The sequence below is a fragment of the Nipponia nippon genome, unplaced genomic scaffold, assembly GCF_047370975.1.
Source record: "Nipponia nippon isolate SJK-2023a ecotype South Korea unplaced genomic scaffold, ASM4737097v1 scaffold_9, whole genome shotgun sequence".
NCBI lineage: Eukaryota > Metazoa > Chordata > Aves > Pelecaniformes > Threskiornithidae > Nipponia > Nipponia nippon.
In genome coordinates this window covers 45,346,674-45,364,635 of record NW_028262413.1, presented here as the reverse complement: position 1 = coordinate 45,364,635, position 17,962 = coordinate 45,346,674, and the positions used below count along the sequence as shown (strand labels likewise).

At 42.1% G+C, this 17,962-nt stretch overlaps 1 protein-coding gene across 2 annotated transcripts in view; it reads left to right on the top strand.

Moving 5' to 3' along the window:
• ADAMTS17 (ADAM metallopeptidase with thrombospondin type 1 motif 17) overlaps nt 1-17,962 on the top strand; it is a 198,066-nt gene that overhangs the window by 118,430 nt on the left and 61,674 nt on the right. The window contains exons 13-16 of one of the 2 annotated variants that reach the window (XM_087744634.1): nt 1,055-1,221; nt 3,854-3,981; nt 14,746-14,866; nt 17,390-17,464. In XM_087744634.1, the coding sequence (XP_087600760.1) occupies nt 1,055-1,221; nt 3,854-3,981; nt 14,746-14,866; nt 17,390-17,464 (491 nt within the window). The remainder of the gene's footprint in view (nt 1-1,054; nt 1,222-3,853; nt 3,982-14,745; nt 14,867-17,389; nt 17,465-17,962) is intronic. The other variant, XM_087744635.1, reaches the window with a different exon arrangement.

Genomic DNA, 17,962 nt, shown 5'->3' with positions numbered 1-17,962 from the left:
TACCTCTATGTTATTTTTGTTTCAAACTGCTGAAGACAGAACCTTAGAGGACATGTGCTGAAGAGCTGTTTGCTCTGTCCCCATTGCTAAGAGTGTTTGAGGCAGGGGCAAAGCAAATGGCGGGAAGAGAAAGGTGAAACGTTCTGGGTTGCCTGCCTCTGCCTTGGGTATGTGGTGTGATCCTGGGCACAGTAACATCACCGGGGTGCCTCTAGGCTCCCCCTTAAGAATATAAATACTTAATTTTGGTATTTGTGATGGAACCACAAATTATCTTCTGAACTACCTGACTGTGCAAATATAAATAATACGTAGACTTTAGGTGTCATGCTCAGTGCACTTTCCAAAGCCTAACCCTCACAAGTCACCATCAGTTAAGAAACTTGTCCCAGGTCACAGGAAAAGTTAGTCAGAGCTCAGGCCTGATGTCACAGCAGAACCCAAAGTTTGGGAGTGCCTTACTTCAAGTTCTGTTCTGGAACTGCTCGTACACACGCTCACACACTCACACGCGCTCACACACACACACACACGCACATTCTCTCCACTCTTTCTCAGTCATTTGCCTGCTCCATCGGAAAAGAGGAATGAATTGCTGTTGAAGTCAAAGAAGAAATTTAGGTCAGCAGTGCAAAATGAGTCACACCCCTTGGTTTGTGACCAGAATACGAACAGTTAAACACTCTGTATCTTCTAAGAAGGCCGCTTAGTGCCCACAGGTGAATAGCATTTTGGATTGCCTCTTATCTGAGGTGTGCTATGTGTAGGCAGCTCCTATTTATTGATCTGTGTGTGGGATACTACAAAAGAACATGCTTTTGAAGTACTCCAGAGCATCTGTTATGATACGCAAATCATAGATCCAGAATGGAGCTTGAATAATTTTCTGTCAGAGCCGCTGAGAGCGGGATTTGCCCTCCAACAAGGAGCATCTGAGAGGAAGGATCCTTCCTGCTATTTCAACAGTTGCCTTGGACAGGGAAAATTAGGCAAAGGTGTGCCCATGAGAAGCTGTGCTGTTCCTGCTGACCCTGGTTTTTCTTTCCCACGATAGCCCGGGGCCAGGCGGGAAGAACTGCCGGGGAGCCAGTGTGGAGCACACTGTGTGTGAGAACTTACCCTGCCCTAAAGGTGTGCCAAGCTTCCGGGACCAACAGTGCCAGGCCCATGACAGATACACCAACAAGAAGAAAAGCCTCCTGACAGCTGTCATTGTTGACGGTAAGTTTTTTCATCTTCCTCTGTAATTCCTTGCTGTTCTTTTACTGCAGCTTCTCAACCCATCTTGATTCCATCTGCAAGACTCCCATTTGTTGGTGAGAAGGCTACAGTACGTTCCCCTTAGCTACAGCTGAAAGACTAATTACAATTAGTTGTTCTTGGTGCTGCCCTGCTGTTCTTTTAGCCTTCTTAACAGAAGATACGGAGCTGGCAGTTCTTTACTCGTCTTTTTGTAATGCTGGGAGAGAGGTGCCTTAACTTGATTCCCAGTCTGAACAGGCAGGTGTTTGGGAATGGGAGTTTAAACGTTAGAAAATTCAAATTAATTTGGAACTGAAAAAAAAAGGATTCCTTGGGACATTTTTGATGTGTGTCAATTCTGGGCATTTCAGCATGATTGCCTATCCTACTTACATTCCTTTAATGCTTCCTTTGCTGGATCTTGCTGTTCATCTATTATTCAACCAGATGTTGGGGGGATGTGAAAAAGGATCGTAATAATGTCCTTTCTGCAGGAACAAACATCTTTTGCTGCACTCTGCTGAAAAACAGACAAGGCTAGTTTTATTTGGTCATCTTACAGACATGCTTGAAGAGAGGAGGGTGGTGTTGGAGCTGATACCAGAAGACCAGACATTGGATAAGCCCTTTCCTGTGCTAGCACTAACAAATTAGGTCTGACAGCAGGACAAGCGCACACACAGCATTTCAGTTCCCATAGCAGACCCTCCAAGAGCACAATTCCTTCAGATGCCCCAGGAGACAGGCTGGTTTTGCTTCTTGTTCCCCTCTGCCCGCCTCCCCAAATAGTTTTGCTGGGTGAATGCACAATGCAGAGCTACTTCCCTGACTAATTTCAGTCACAGAAAACTCTCCCAGTTTTTCCAGGGGTGAGCTGTTTCACTCCTTTCTCCATTTCCAATCGGGAACTATGGGTTGCTGAAGGTCCTGTAAGTAGGAGAGAAAAGAAAAAAGAAACGGATGACTCAATGATCTTCTTTGATCAGTACTGCCAGAATTAGTAGCATATTGCAGTGGGAACTTCATTCAGCCACAGAAAGGGAATATGCCATTTTTTGGCCACCTGAAGACTGAACAAGCTATTGCTAAAAGATAATACCCAACATTGTTCCTGCTCTCTGGCAAAGCCTCACTCACCTGAGTCATCTTGCCCCAGTTTCCATGAATGCAAATTAGAAACCTCTCCTGCCCTGTTGCAGATCTCGCAGCTCCAGAAAGAGAGGCTGTCCAGCGGCAGTCAGACTAGCAGTTTCCTGCAGAAGCTGCTCTTTCAACGGCTTTCCCAGCTCCTCTGTTCACTCTGCAAGTGAGTGCAGCCTCTGTGAATTTGCTCTCCATTAGACACAAGGCAGGGAGTTTGAACATCCACAGGATATGCCTGTAGTTCCTCTGTCAAGCAAGACAGATGGACAGAGAGCAGCTTAGCTTCACGTCTCAGTGTCGCTGTTTCTTGAAGCATGTTAGAGCACCCATGCAATGTTCTCAGTATCTTTTTTCAGCATATCAAAGCACCACACTCCGAAGCAGTTAAATAGACACAGTTCCAAACCAACCTTGAGCTGATCTCCACTGTGCTTGAACTCTGCTTACATGTTTAGTGAGGTGGGAGCTGATTGCAGGTTTTTGATTGCATTGGAAACTTAGAAGAGGCCTATGCGACTTAGCTTAATGTATTGGCAAAACCTCTCTCTTGTGTCTGGTGAGTGGAGGTACTTGACTATGCAGAACAAAATATGTTTCCATTTGAATGTCTATAGGTTCTTCCTTGGATGAAGTCTGTGAGTAGCACAGTCAGCTCCAAAGGAAAAACATTACATTGCCTAAATATCTGTTACTTAAATATATGGCAAATGCAGTCAGCAAACCCTGACATCTGCTGTACGCTGCCAGCTAATAATACAAATCTTTGAAAAAGCTTTTTTAACTCCTTCTCTAGCTAAACACAATAGCTGCTTTTCCAAAGTGAGGTCTAAATATATAATATGACAATTGCCATTAGCATGGATGAAAAATGCAACTTTTCTCTACTGATGTATATCAAATTAATTTGGGGGTTCTTTCTCTAGGTATTCTAGCAGCATAGTTTGCCGACAGAAATGTTTGTAGGACCGCAAATATCAGTTAAGGAAATAATAGGTAATATGTATGCAAGAATGCTTTAAATTTATGTATACAAGTGTTCTTACTGGCAAACTGATGCAAGAAGTCAGTCCATCAAGAGTAGAAATGGACTGGAGAACTTGTTCTTCTTAAGAATCACTGGCTGTAGCCTGAATTTTGTCTGAGACACTCACACAGTGACTTGGTCATTCATATCAGGCTGCTGAATGTTCCCTCTAACAAACATCTTTCGTTCACAAACAGATACATAGAAATGTACTGACTAAATGGTTTTCTGTGTCTTAAAAGACTAATCTCATCAATATAACCCTTTGAATGTTGGTATTTTAAAGTGGGGAAATGACAGGCCTAAATTGAACAGTTCATGTTCCTTCAAAGATGAGAATATCAACCTTTCCAAATCCATTCATGTAGAGATTGCATCACCATTGCCTCAGACATTTGTTTGTGCTGTTCCTAAAGGCAGTTGCTTTTGTATTTCTTTTTCCAGATAAGCCATGTGAGCTCTTCTGCTCTCCACTGGGGAAGGATTCCCCTGTGCTTGTGACAGACAGAGTCCTCGATGGTACTCCATGTGGGCCTTACGAGACCGACCTCTGTGTACATGGCAAGTGCCAGGTGGAGTAACTTTCTCTTGTTTTATTTCTAGTGTTATGTGTAATCTGGGGCAGCTGCGTACGTCCTAGAAGAACAGGCATCCATGTGGGTGGCTGGGAGGCTGTCTCTGAGGTGAGAGGGCAACCCTATTTTATAAAACCCATTGCAAGTGCTCCGCAGCCCCGTGTCTTGATCTGAGAATTACGATAAATGCCCGAGGTATGAGATTATTACTGCACAGCTGGGAATGTTCAATGATCACATTTGCTTGTGTGTAGTCACCAAATGGCTTGGGTTGGAAGGGCCTTCTGTGAGGGGAGCAGATGGGAGCGGAAATCTGGCTTGCTTAACTGCTCCATTTTGGCTATTAGAGGAATCACTGAAAAAACACTGATGCTGCAAACTGGATTACAAATTGTCACTAGCCTGTTACAAGTGTTACGTTGCCAGCATCATGATGCTTTTCAGATCTACCTGGTTCCCACCTAGAAATATTGAAGCAGCTTTTCAATACCAGTTGCTCCTTGGCTTCTGCAGCTGCATGAGCCAGTAGCTTCCCCTGTGTGATTTTTGTTGACCGTATTACTATATAATGCCAAGGTGAGTTACTGTAGGGCCCATCAAAACTGTTCGAAAGGCCTGTTTCCCTTGCAGTAAGAAAAAGGTTCCCTTCTTCCCACAAACTAGGTTTTAAAGCTCCACGCAATAGAGAATATAGGTTTAAAGGAGCAGATCCTGCAGCCCAGAGCACAGCCCAAGCTGGTTTTCTTTTGCCTCTCATCTGCGTTGTCTTGCTTGGGTCACATAAAGAGCAAACCAGAGAGAACGTAGGGTAGGCTTCCTTCTGCTGTACCACAGTGGGACAATCAATGTCCCCTTGGTTGTCCCTGGGTGGACTGGCCAAACCCTGAACACGCTTGTTTCCTTCTGTCTCTGGTCAGACAAGTCAAGAATGGAAATGAAGAGGACTCCATTCAAGAGTCTTCGAGTTTGATTCCCTTTTCCTGGAGTGAAGGTGTGATGGCCTAGAACCATTGCAATGATGATTATTTTTCTCTAGCCAGTTTACACATGGAACCAAAATTAGGTGTGGGAGATCTTTGTAATACAACTCTTCATGGTTTGCTGGGCAGTGAGACAGTTCATAACGCAGCACACTGAATGCTTAGGGAGGCCATCTCTTAGAGCTGGTATTTTCAGAAAATTTAGTGGAGTTGTGTAGACCCATACTAACTGGAGATACAAGGTTTGAACAAGGGAAAGGAGAGAAGAAAATGTTTATTTAAAGATAAATTACAGGAAGTCATTCGGAATGGATACTCCTAGCAATGTGTTGCAGTTGGATTCGAGTAATTTGTCACGGACACTATGACAGGGCAGACACTTAGTGGTTTTTCTCTCTCGTAATCATGTAGCCTGTGTTCAGAGTTTGCTGCGCGCACATTAGTGGTGTGAAAGACAGTTGAGTTGAGCTACTGCAACCTTGCCAGTGCTGGATTCTTCCTGGCAGTTCTTCCTCTAAGTTTATCCTCATCTAGATTCGCATCCTGTGCTGGGAGTTCCTCTTTTCAGTGTTAACCAGCCTGTTGTATCCACCAGAACAGCTTTCTAGCATCACCCTTTACTTCCACTAACTTCACTGGAGATAGGCTGGTTTGACCTGGGGGAACAAGGTACACCAAATTTGGCATTATTTCTGATTTCTGTGAGCAGCAATTAAGAACTACCAATTTTTATTGCTTTGAGCCTTCCAGGCAAGGAGATAGATGAACACTATATTCACCTGGGTATAAGAGAGGCTTTGGGGCATAATGCAGCTTTACTAACAGCAACGCAATGAGATAAGTGAAAAATCTTTGTCTGGATTGAATTTTGCACTGCTGCAGGAGACACTTCTCACTGTTCCCTGCCAAATGCTGCTGAAGAGACGTGTTTAATTCAGTCCTAATTTATTCAGATGAAGAATCTGAACAGCAAGTTGCTGGGGAGCCAGCAGGAGTTTGATTCTTTATATGCTCTTTAATACAAAGTGCTTTGCATAGAGCCAGGTTCATGGTGCATCCCAAGTTACTTAATTTTTCCCTGGTTTCAGCTGTATCTGAAAAAACTAAAAAATCCATTAATAACCTTTTATAGTAAGGCCAGCTGTGCACCTCCAGCTGTGTGCCATTGACCATTACGCTGGGCTGGCCAGCTTTCCTGCTCCAAATATTCAGATCAGCCACAAATGGTAAATCAGATGTTATGGCAATGTACGTTTCCTTCTTCCAGTGAGGAGCAGTAGCCAGCTCCCCTCCAAATGCAAACCTTTATGAGCACGGAGCTTTGGAGGTACATCATGAAAAGCAAATTGCAGTCTAAGTCGGGGGCAACTGCCTTTAACTGTGCAGAGAGGTGATGACAGCTGCAGAACATTCAGTCCATTTGTATCTGGCTGAGAGAAAATGCAAAATGATCAATTCAAGCCGAGCAGATTTGAAAGCCCTGTGAACTCATTTATAACACTCTTCTGCCTTATACGCAGTTCAGCGCTAAGAATTGCCATATGTGATTGTGTACCCCATTTGCAGCAGATACTTGTCTAACTAGCTGCCTATTAAACCAATTTAATTGGCATATTTATTTAATTACTCCTCTTATTTCTTTACCCAGTGTAGACAAAGCCTGGCAACAAGCATTGCAGGGGCCCTGGAGAAGAGAATAAGTGCTGAAATCAGAGGGTGGTATTACTGTTATTTATTTTCTTGTGTAATCCTTCTAGTTAAAGGCTCTCAAAGGCAGGAATGACACATTGCCAGTGTAACAGACAAATTAGCAGTAACCATTGCCTGTGAACATCTAGTCCAGGAAATGTAATAGCTTTTTTCTCTTCAGCAGTAGATGCTCCTAAATGAAACTCACGCATCGTTGTTGCATGATGAATGAATGTAGATGAACATGGCAAAGAAAAAAATCTGTTCTTGCAAGGAAAGGGGGGTTTTGAGAAGGGAAGCAGGAACAGATTCTTTGAAGCCTCAAAATACCCTAGCTGCATTTGAGCACTAAGGGAGGAGAGTTTTCCTTCGATTGTACTTTGTGAACTTATTACAGTTTCGTCTTAAAGCCATGAGCTGAGTTCCAATTTAAACAGTGTGAATGAAGCCTTTTGGTGTCAGCCTCACTATCGCTGAAGCAAAATCATCATAAGCAGCAGCATCCCTGTATTTATCACTTGCACCTGAAGACAGCTGGAATGAGTAAACTTGGTTAATACTTTGGTCATACACAGAAGCACCAGAGAGCAAAGTCAGCCTTAAATTTAGCATACGGGTTCCTAAGTCTCCCAGACTTTTTATAATCCTACTCCTTGTCTTGGAGACAAATCATAAGGTCTTCATTCTGTTTTGTCCTGTCCTTGTGTTGAGGCTGAACATTTCATTCTTGATAGTGATGGAAGTTTGCCAGAATGAGGGAAAAATAAAGGCTATGTAAGAGCTTCAGGAGTTGGTCTCAAAAACTGAAGGGAGCATTATAAAGTTATGCCTTTAGAAGAAACATTGTGGAGTAACGACAAATGCACTTACGCCTACCATCTTCTGAGCAAACTAGATGCCTTGTTCAATGTGTATATAGATCTTTGACCTTTTCTTCTTGAAATAGTCTTCTAGCAAGGAGAATTTCTTTTCTCCCGAGATCTTTCACAGACAGAAAATTTGTAGTAGGCTGGAGAACAAGAGCTGTCTGATGCATCTGAGGAGGAGGAGAGTGAATGCTCATCTAGACTTCGCAGCCTCTCTCTCTTGCCTGCTTCCGCAGTTTGCTTCCTCTGCTGTGGACGCTGCGGTCATGGTGAAGATGGGGTAGAGCAGCGCAACCTGCAGCTCACATCATTGCTTTTATCTTCTCATATTTCTCTTCAAGTGACAAGAGGCTTTCAGAGAGAGGATTCCCTGGGGGTTGTTTTGTTCCTCAGGACTGTTCGGTGTACGTTTCAGGAGTCAACATGCATGGAAGCAGTGCGCTTTCTAACCTCTTAACAGTTCTTCACTCTGTTTGTGCTGCTGATGTTAATAGAAAACTGCTGGCAGAAGCAGAGCTAAAAAAGGTGTCAGATGTCACACAGCAGTAGTGTGGGGAGAAGGCAAGCTGCTCGGCTGACTGTTATGACGCATATGACTTTGTGCTGGCTTTTCTCAAAGGAGAATTAGTCTGAGACTCATGATAGCATGAGAACTTTCCAGTGGGGACTACAGGTTGTACTTCAGGATGTAATCTAAGGTCTCTTTGAAAAGAGAGACCTCCTATATAGCGGAACCGGGCTAGAGATCAAGGGCAGTCTTTGCTGTGATTTAACAATTTAAGAGGTGAAGATGTTTTGGCTCTATCTACAGTTTTGTCATGTCACATCTACTTTTAACTTGCTGGTGAATCCACAGTACATTCAATGATGACAAGCCACACATTAGGCTGTCCTGGCACAACAAAAATATTTTAGAACGACTTTTTTCCAAAAGCGATTGTCATACAGTATGAAAGGGGAGCACAAATTTGAAAATGGACACATTTTCAAAAATAGCTTTTGGAAATTGGATAGGCAGAGTGTCAGGAGAGGGCCACAGGTGGCAGAGGATAAATTGCAGTTCTCTACTGGACCTGTTGCTGGCATACAGTGTTCTACATACTCAGCACCCACTTTTTACATTTGATTGATGCCTGCAGTTCTGGCTTTGCCTCCTCACTTGAGTCATTTCCACATATTATTCATATTCCTGCATTACGAACTGTGGTACAAGATGTTCCAGACTGGGTAGCTTGTCTCCAAACAACAACTTGGCTTAGCACTGTACTTTGATAAATTATTTAGTGTCTGTGCACAAAATCCAGAAGGATTGTTTGAACTACAGAAACCTGTTGTATAATTGCCTTTTTTTCAATTTCTGGGTCTGTAGCAATGTAATCTGAGGCCTAAAAAGAGTATTAGGGCTTTAGGTGAACAAGGCATAGTGACAAAAAACAAGACTTTGTTGGTATCTTACTACTTTTTTAGTGTACTTTACAGTGGGATATGAAAAAAAAATCATGCTGTTTCCCCCTGTTTTTCTTCTGTGTTAACCTACGAAGAGCATATAATAGACAATTCATTGTGTTATCTGCCTTGGAGGCTTTAGATTTTGCTTGAGCAGCCAAGAATCAACTGGAAAGGAGTCTACAGATATATCGTATACTGATAAATATATATTATTTTCAAATCCAGAACTGACATGATAGATGCCTCCTTTAAAGAACAGGCACTTGATATAAAATCCTCTGGTATCTGCAGCCTGTTGGCATTCGTACAAACCAGGGCAGAGGCAGGGTGGAATCAGGTCAGAGGTGTCAATTCAGATGAAGCTGGTTTGGAAGGATCAGAAAGGGGTAGCTACAGAAAGTGACCAAAGAACAGAAGCAAAGGAGATCCTGGAACTTGTATTGTTTGCATGTTTGCTCATACAGCCTGCTCAGCTGCCAGAACACGGGGGTTTTGACGCATAACCTTCAAGCCCTATATGTGAAAAAGTGGTTATCAAGAATAATTGTATCTAGCATGAACTGCTAAGGGATCTAAACACAAAGACAGTGGGCAAGTGTAATTGCGTATCTAATGTAGATAAGGTAATGCTAATTTAAAATAGGCCGTGCATATCTCCTGTTTCGGCAGAGCTGCTCTGATTCAGATAAAATTGGAAGGCTTGGGAAATGACAGGAGGATATTTGCTGCACTGACTTCTACATGGACGCCAGTCCATCACACAATATTAGTTGTGGAACAGAAATAGAAGTAACTTACAGATGAACTGCTTGATTAGGGATCTAGGCTCACCCTCCTGTACAAATCCTGATAGACACCCGCAATCCTCCATGAGGGCAGTCGTGTTTAAAACAAAGAAAAAAGAATTCTCTTACCCTCAGATCTGGATGTCAGTTGCTCACATATGTACATTCCTCTTTCATGTGGTCCACCCCTGGAGGTATCAATGGACACTGGATATTATGGACAAAAAATTGGCAGTGTAGATGAATCTGTCATAACCAGCATGCTCTGTACATGATTAATTTGTAAAATGGCACATGTTGCATCAATATTTATATTTGATCCATTGAGACAGCTAGTTAGTTCAGCATATGGGAAGCATTACAGTTTTGTGAGCCTACAATGTCATTTCTTACACAGGGTGGGTGTATATAACAGAAATAATTGTGTTTATGTAGCAAAACATACTCACGCAGGCTGTATCAATTGAGCTCTTGCACAGCCATTGAAAATACAAATAAAAATATCATTAAAAAATATCCAAGCAATACAGAAAATAGTTCACACAGAAGAACCAACCTCAGAAGAGAAGAGGAGTTTTCCTATGCTGGAGCCAGCAATGACTGAAGCTGAAAATACCACCCAACAAGCAGTATTTTCAGATGCTTAATTATAAAAATGAGAAGAAGGGGGAGGGAGAGAAGGAAGGGTGGACTGAGATATCAGCTCAAAGAGAATGAATTTCAGACCTTTGGCTCAGCAAACGTGCAGTTACCTTCCAATTTAAAGGTCAATGGATGGTTCCAAAACATGGTGTTAGAGTAGGAGACTGCCTGGGTTGAAGGTCATTAAGAAACCTGTGGATATAGTTGTGACTGTGCATGCTGAGGACTTGAAACCCCAAAAGACTATCTTTAAGTTTCTTGCCAGCCCTCCCATGTTTTAATAGGGGGAAGGGACTGGCTTTGGTTAAAATCTGCTTCCTCTTTGTCCAATTGATGCTGTTAATAACAGTACTGCAGCACTGCAGGCTTTCAACAGCTAGTACAGGCAGGAGATGGAACTCCTGGGTGGTGTCAACATCAGTCCCTTTGCCAAAGTTATGGATATCACTGTCCAAATCCATGTTGGATGGTACAGGGAAGCTCCAAGAGTCCAAGAACAGGGCTGACAGTGGCGAATGCTCCCACAGACTACTAAACAGATGGTGGGTACACCAGGCTGGCTTTTTACTTTTTATTCTTCCTTCTGAACACAGACAAGCTCAAAGTGCCCTGCTCGCTCCTTAATGGATCATCTTGCAAGAATACAAAACCGCTTCCCTTCTCACCAGTCCATTCAAGACTGATGGAACTGGAAGTATCCAGCTATTGCTGGATGGACTGGTCCATGCACTCAGTCTGCTCAGCTGCAGGATAACTCTTGGGTCAGAAAACACACAGGATGTTATTTGCAATGTTTCCTTTCCTTCGAATGTAAAGCTTCCCCTTTCTGCCTTTCTGACTCTTAATTAAAAAAAAATCACCTTACCTTGGTCAGCATGCTGGACTGTACAGGAAGCAGCACAAAAGAAGTTAGAGATGGTAAAGATCAAATAAATCCCTTGAACTATTTGGGTTTTAAGGGCTTGTTTCTGCACTATGAAAACTTGACTTTTGAGCAGTGAAACATGGGATCTTCCCTTTGCATACAGTTAATTAAGCCCTCACTCTTTTGAAAGCTTTCTGCAGGTTGAGGACAGCTCTATCTATTTTAACGATTGACAGTATAATACATACAGCATAATGCCAGTGAGAAGCTGATGATGTACAGACTCCATAGATTTTCCCCCGGATCTGGTGGGGCTCAGGCGTAAGCCTCTGGCCCCCAGTGCTGGAATTCAGGGTCTTTCTCACCTTGGAGAAAGCTGGACATAGCTCTCAATTAACAGTCCAAGGAAAGTATCTGCTGGCAGGGAGGGTGATGCTCACTGTGTTTGGCTTCCTCGCCCTTCCAGTGCCTTTGCACTTGTTTTAAGAGTGGCAGTATTTTCAATGTGGGGAATTTTCAAAGGATCTGAGTGACCGAGGTGGTCACTGTAATGTGTTTCTAAATGACTGAATGGAGGTATTTAAAGTTGAGGTATTCTAAATGGAGGTATTTAAAAGAAGGGCAGACGTGGTGCTCGAGGACATGGTTTAGGGGTGGACTTGGCAGTGTTAGGTTAACGGTTGGACTCAATGATCTTAAGGGTCTTTTCCAACCTTAACGATTCTGTGATTCTATGACTTTGCAGCTTTTGGAATCCATTGTCAAATCTTAACAAAAGCTGTTTCATTATGTACTGGTATTAAATACACTTTTACTTTGGAAATGATTGGAAGGCTTGGGGAGGGGGAAATTCTAATGTTTATGTAGACAAGAGTAAAGTGCTTCCAAGGTATTTTTCCCCCATAAAGTAGCAAGAAAGCAACAATTTTCATCTTGAAGCCAAGAAAGAAAACTGGTTTATTCTCTTAAAGATTTTCCTTTGTAAGAAGCCATTTCCTGGCCCAAATCTGATGAGGGCTTTAATCCTCAAGCCCTAGTTTGAAGGGAAAGTCTGCCCTGTGGATGGGAGGGATGGTGCCATTGAAGAGAAGGCCGCAAGGGCCATTCCCAGCTCCTCCACTCACAGGGAATTAGGGTGAAGATGAAAGGTAAAAAACAGCAAGGGTTTTGGGAGGTATATTTGTGGATTCAGTGGGTGCTCTTCCCATGCCTTCAGAGGGGGTCTCTCAAATCAAAGTGTGTCAGTGATCTGGTAAATGTGGGAGGAAATGGCTTGTCTTGAACCCCAGTGTCAGAAGAGGGGGGGACTCATTCTTTCAGAGGCTTTGCTGGCTTGCACTGGTTTACATTATCTGGGAAACTACAGCGTAAATGCAAAGCATGTGATTGCCAACTCCCCATTCTTTGCCTGCCTCCATTATAGTCCTACAGACTCCTTATGTAGCACTGGGAATAAGTGTGGTTCAACACTCATTATATTCCCTTTATTCATTTGTGTGGTCACATAGTGCTAATAACAATGCAGTACAATAAAAGATAGCGCTAGGGTCTTAAATTAAATGCAGCCCTTCCAGTATCTCAGCAGGGTGGCAGGCAGGCATATATTTCCAGCTGCCTTTCAGCATCCCCATTAATAAATCATATTTATTTTCCTGGAAGGAGAACTGCTGGGACATCCTTCTGTTTTGGGGGCAGAATCACATTCAATATCCCAAAATTATTTGTTGGACATGGGTGTGAAGTTTAGACTTGAGAATTGCAACTGCCAGAAACTCCATGGTCTTCTTCCTACCTTCCTTTAACTCTCGTTTATACAGGTTTTTTCCTGTTGTTCTCGGCCACCAACTTACATGCTGTTCTAGTTAATGAGCAGCATTTTCCTTGTATGTGTTTAGGATGATCATCCTTCCTCAGCATGTGTCTGTCTCTAATGATTTACCCAGACAACCACTGCATCAGAACACGTCTGAATGCTGGCAGCCTTTGATCGCTGTAATACATCTGGACTTAGGCAGTGGCCAGTGTCTTCTGAAACAAGGGGAACGTTTGTGTTCAGGTCCAAATCACATTGCTTACACGCAGCCAGTCTCAGATAAACAGCCCAAGTTCTCTTAATATTTCCCTGCTTACCCTATTTTTCAAAATGTTTGTTGTTTTGATTGTTCCCTAAGATATCTCTCCAACTTTCCTTTGGCTTTATTATAAGACGGCAAGGAAGGGAGAGACCCAACAGCCTTATTCAAATAACTATTATTAGTGACAGTCCTGCTAACTCATTTGCCAAGAAACTGTTTATCTACAGAGACTAAATCTTCAACGTATTTTTAATAGCAGAATCTCTGCTAATAACTTGCATAATGGCAACTCTTATTTCAGTAGAAATTTATGTTTTAAGAGTGAATTGCTGATTATTTTGAGGGTCTTACATGGACAGAAAGCAATTTACATGGACTAATGACAGTAAGTCTTATCAGCCTCAGGATCTGCAAACGTGGAATGGTCACCATCATAACCTGTAAATGGGTTGTGAATAAGGGAGATTACCATGACTATAGATATATACATATATAGCTACAGGGAGAATACTGTGACTATTCTAGTAATACCTGTCTGTGGAAGCAAAGCTGCAGATTTTTATTGGATAAAGTTTAGGTAGGTATAGAAAATTAGGAAAATACCATTTAAAATGAAGCTTTAGGTGAAATGTTAGGGTTTGGGGTTTTTTTTACAAGTGAATGTTTAACCTTAATACAGTGCAAGCATATGGAAAATTTTATAATTGTGTAAGCAATCTTGTGGTACGGATTGGCCAAATATGAACCTGACCTTCTTCCATTGAAGTACTTTTGCATTGCAGGTATCTTGAGCTATTTGATGAATGAGGTCTTTTTTCAGGTATTGCAAAAGTGTAATCAGAGCTGAATGTTACACTCCCCGTTAAGATCCCAATCCAAAGCAGAGCTCATTCAGTGAGCAGCACTGGAACTTGTAACAGCAGTCTGATTTTTTGTGTGGTGAAGGGCTATGACCAGGATTCTGGTTACTTGGGTTAATTTTCATTTAAGGAAGTCACATTTTTCTCTTCTCTAAACTAAGTATCACAGTAGTGGTCCATTCCTCTGGGATGTCTTTGAGCTCCTCAGATGGAAATTGCTACACAAGCATGAAACATTGTTTTAACCTGTTGTGTTTGAAGGAAGTTAGAGTGGGTTAGTATGAAATCTATGATGATATCTGGAATAACTAGTGTTTGTGAAACTTTCTTCAGTTAATCTTCTGAATCAAAGTTCATGCTCTTAGCGTTAGAGAAGGGGGTTGCTGAATAACCAGCTCAACATCGTTCCAAGTGAGTGCTGCTCCGATTCACAGTGTTCTCTTCCCATTCAGGTGTTCAGTCAGATGTCTATTTTAGTCCTGACCTCAATGTTTAGAGATACTTTAACCTTGCAAACAAAATAATGGGGACCTCTGGTTGTTGTCATTAGAAAATTGGCTGCGATGGAATCATTGGCTCAGCTGCCAAAGAGGATCGCTGTGGAATCTGCAGTGGTGATGGCAAAACCTGTAAAGTGGTGAAAGGCGACTTCAACCACACCAAGGGGATGGGTGAGTAACCCTCAGCAGCATTTTAGTGGAGTGGAAGTTCTCTTAACAGCTTGAGGAGAGTTAAAGAGTGGTAGTAATAGCTCTTCTTGGATAGCGTTAGACTCATCAGCTCTAGTAAACACAATAGAAACACAAAACAAAACCCAACTCAATTCAAATGTGATATCCTGTCTGCTTCTTATTCAGTTGCCCACATATCGGCCGCTGCCTCTGTCTGAAATTCAGAATGAAGTTGTGTTTCTCATTTTGAATGCTACCAGTGCTGTTGATTTTAAATAAGAGACAAAATCACAGTATCTTTTCCAGTGGGAGGGAAGTCTGATTCCAGCACCATCTTTGAGCTCTTTGAGCATTCAGAATGATGCACGTTGCATGTTGCAGATGATTCATGTTATAATCAGGATATATCAGCTAAATGAAAGAGCACTCCCCTCTGAATGTTTTTACTCATTCCCTGCCAGCAATAGTATCCAGTATAGGATACAAGAGCTTCCAGTGAGACTTAAGACTTTGCCTTCTCTTGTTAAACATTAATGTATATACAGCTTGGTGTTTGAATTAGTCTTTGTTCCAGAGTTTCTGTATTGCGCTTCTGAGAAACCTGTTATCACACATCCTAATCAGGCAAAGGGAGGGAAAGCCCGATTCAGGACTTGCAAGCTGCTCCAAGAGGAAGGAATTGTCCAGAAAAAATTATTTCACATTCAGGGAATACAGAATTGCCATTTCTGTATGGAGAAATACATTCAACACATGCTGCTCCAGGACTGAGTTCAGCAAAGCACATAAAGGTTCCCTTTAAGCACACACTTGAATTCTGTTTAGTTACTAAAGCAGCACCAGTGCTTAGCCGCTTCCTTGAATCAAGCTCTCAGCACTGAAGTCTGAGGCTCTGATTTTGTTCATTGACCTCTTCCTCTGCACCCTTCTCCTCCTTATGTGTGGAGCCAGCTGAGATCTGCCACCTCCTCTGAGATGCAGGTAGGATTTCCCACCTCCACCACATCTTTCTTGAGCACATTTGTGCTGTTGCGTTGCTAGGCCAACCTGTTGAATGATTTCCTGCATTATTGCCTTTGACTCTTTTGTCCCAGTTATTTTCCACCTCCGTATGTCAAGGCATTTGCATTTGATGCAAATGGTGGGAAAAGTTTCTCATTTCCGTTGAAAAAAAACTGTTCTCCATTTCTGTAGCAGATTTTATAGCTGATCATGAACTTCTTAATTGCTCCTGAAGAGTAACTATCTTTTATCTTTTCCAATGAGACTATGAAACATCTTGTGCAGATAAATAAGAACTTTCTGGGTCACTGTCAGGAGGTTGCACCCGTTTCCAACTAGACAGACTGCTTGAGGGTGGTAACTTTACAAGGCTGTAGGAACAGAACAGTTTCAGCCTTAACTGGTTGTCTGGCTGCCAGGACTCTACGGGAGGCTTTCACCCCCAGCGCCCTGTAACCTAATAAGAAGAGATGGCTGACTGAATCATGGTCAGTGTTCAAGCATTTATTGATCTTTATTCTTTGCTGATTGTCTCGGAAGTGCAAACCTATCAAAACGTTGCTTTGGCAATGCAATGTTTCCACCTTTACCCATCTCACATAATCTGTAAGGTAATTGTTTTTACAATTATGATCTCATAAACAGTTCTTAGATGTTTTGATTTATTAATTTTAAAGGGAATTAAGTTTTATGTGGGAATAGTTTTAAAAAGTGTCATCCATGATATGCCAAACAAAATCATCTTTGCTTTTTATTTTTTTAAATTATGCTCTTTTAATGAGCATCCTAGCCTACTAAAATGGGAAGAATATTTACAGCCTTTTAATTGTTTACTGTTCTTGTTTTCCTGCTTTTGGATTTCTTTTACGTTAGACACTAAAAACAGACTTGTTGGTTTCACTTATGATTCCCAGGCCCAATTCTGCAAACATTTTATGCATTGTGAGTTACTCCTATCAATTTCTATTCATATACTGCTGTTTTGCAGAATCAGGTCTTCAGGTTAACTTACTGAATCTCATGCAGTAGGCAAAGCTCCAGGGTTGGGTCTGAGGTATCACAAGTGAACATGAGGTTACTTAAGAAAAAAATTGGCCTTTTTTCTTTAAATTGACATTTAAGCAAATATGTACAAAAATCTGACAAAAGTTGGGGCAAAGAAGAATACAGGATATGACTACAGTAACAGATTCAGGGTTTGGAAATGTAAATGATTGCACAGGTCAGTGGCAAATCCCCACGAACCCGCGGTGATCCAAGTCAAGGCCAACACACTGAGTCAAGTATGCTGATTTATTATTTCAGAAGAGAATAGACTTCAAATATCAAGACATTGATTGTTTTGGAGTGGTATCTGTTTTGGAAATTGCAGCTGCAACCTTTGGGACAGATCCTCAGCTGCTCTGCACGTGGGACTCCGTTGACTGCAGGATTGGTCCCTATATGTCCTATGATTGCGAATTATGTTGTCAAGCCCTATTAAGTGAACTAAATCCATGCCAACTCCTTTCTGTTTCTTAGTAACCAATAGTCATTGTAAGAAGGTTTCGACATGTGTGATGGCAAAGGCAAAGGCTATTCCCAAGTGTTTCTCGTGTAAGATACTTGAATGCTTTTTGCAGTGTCAGTGGGTGTTGGTGACATCCTTTGGTGTTGGTTCTTTGTCTTCTTTTGGTTGGATTAGATGGGGAGATTGGTATCCAAAGCCATGGATAAACTTCAAGTCCTTTTACTATTTAGCTTGGTTTGTCAAAGGTATCGAGTACAGATCCTTTCCTTTTAGAAAACGTATCTGCATGAAAGAAAGACAAATTTTCATTAACCAAGTAAAAAGAACCAGGCCTATTTCTTTTTTTTCCAACCTTAATGTCACAGATGAGATTCTGCCACTCAGGTGGGGAGTGATGTTGGAACATTCAAAGTGCCTCATAGGAGGTCCAGCAGTTCAGATCTTGCCACCTGCGATCCAGGGTGATGCAGCTGTAAATGGATTCCATTTCTCTTTTGGGGAGGAGGCCAAAGGCCTTTATTTGTGATGCTAAACCGCATACACTTGTGTGCGGCTGGCTGCCGTCAGTAGGCCAGCTGAATGCA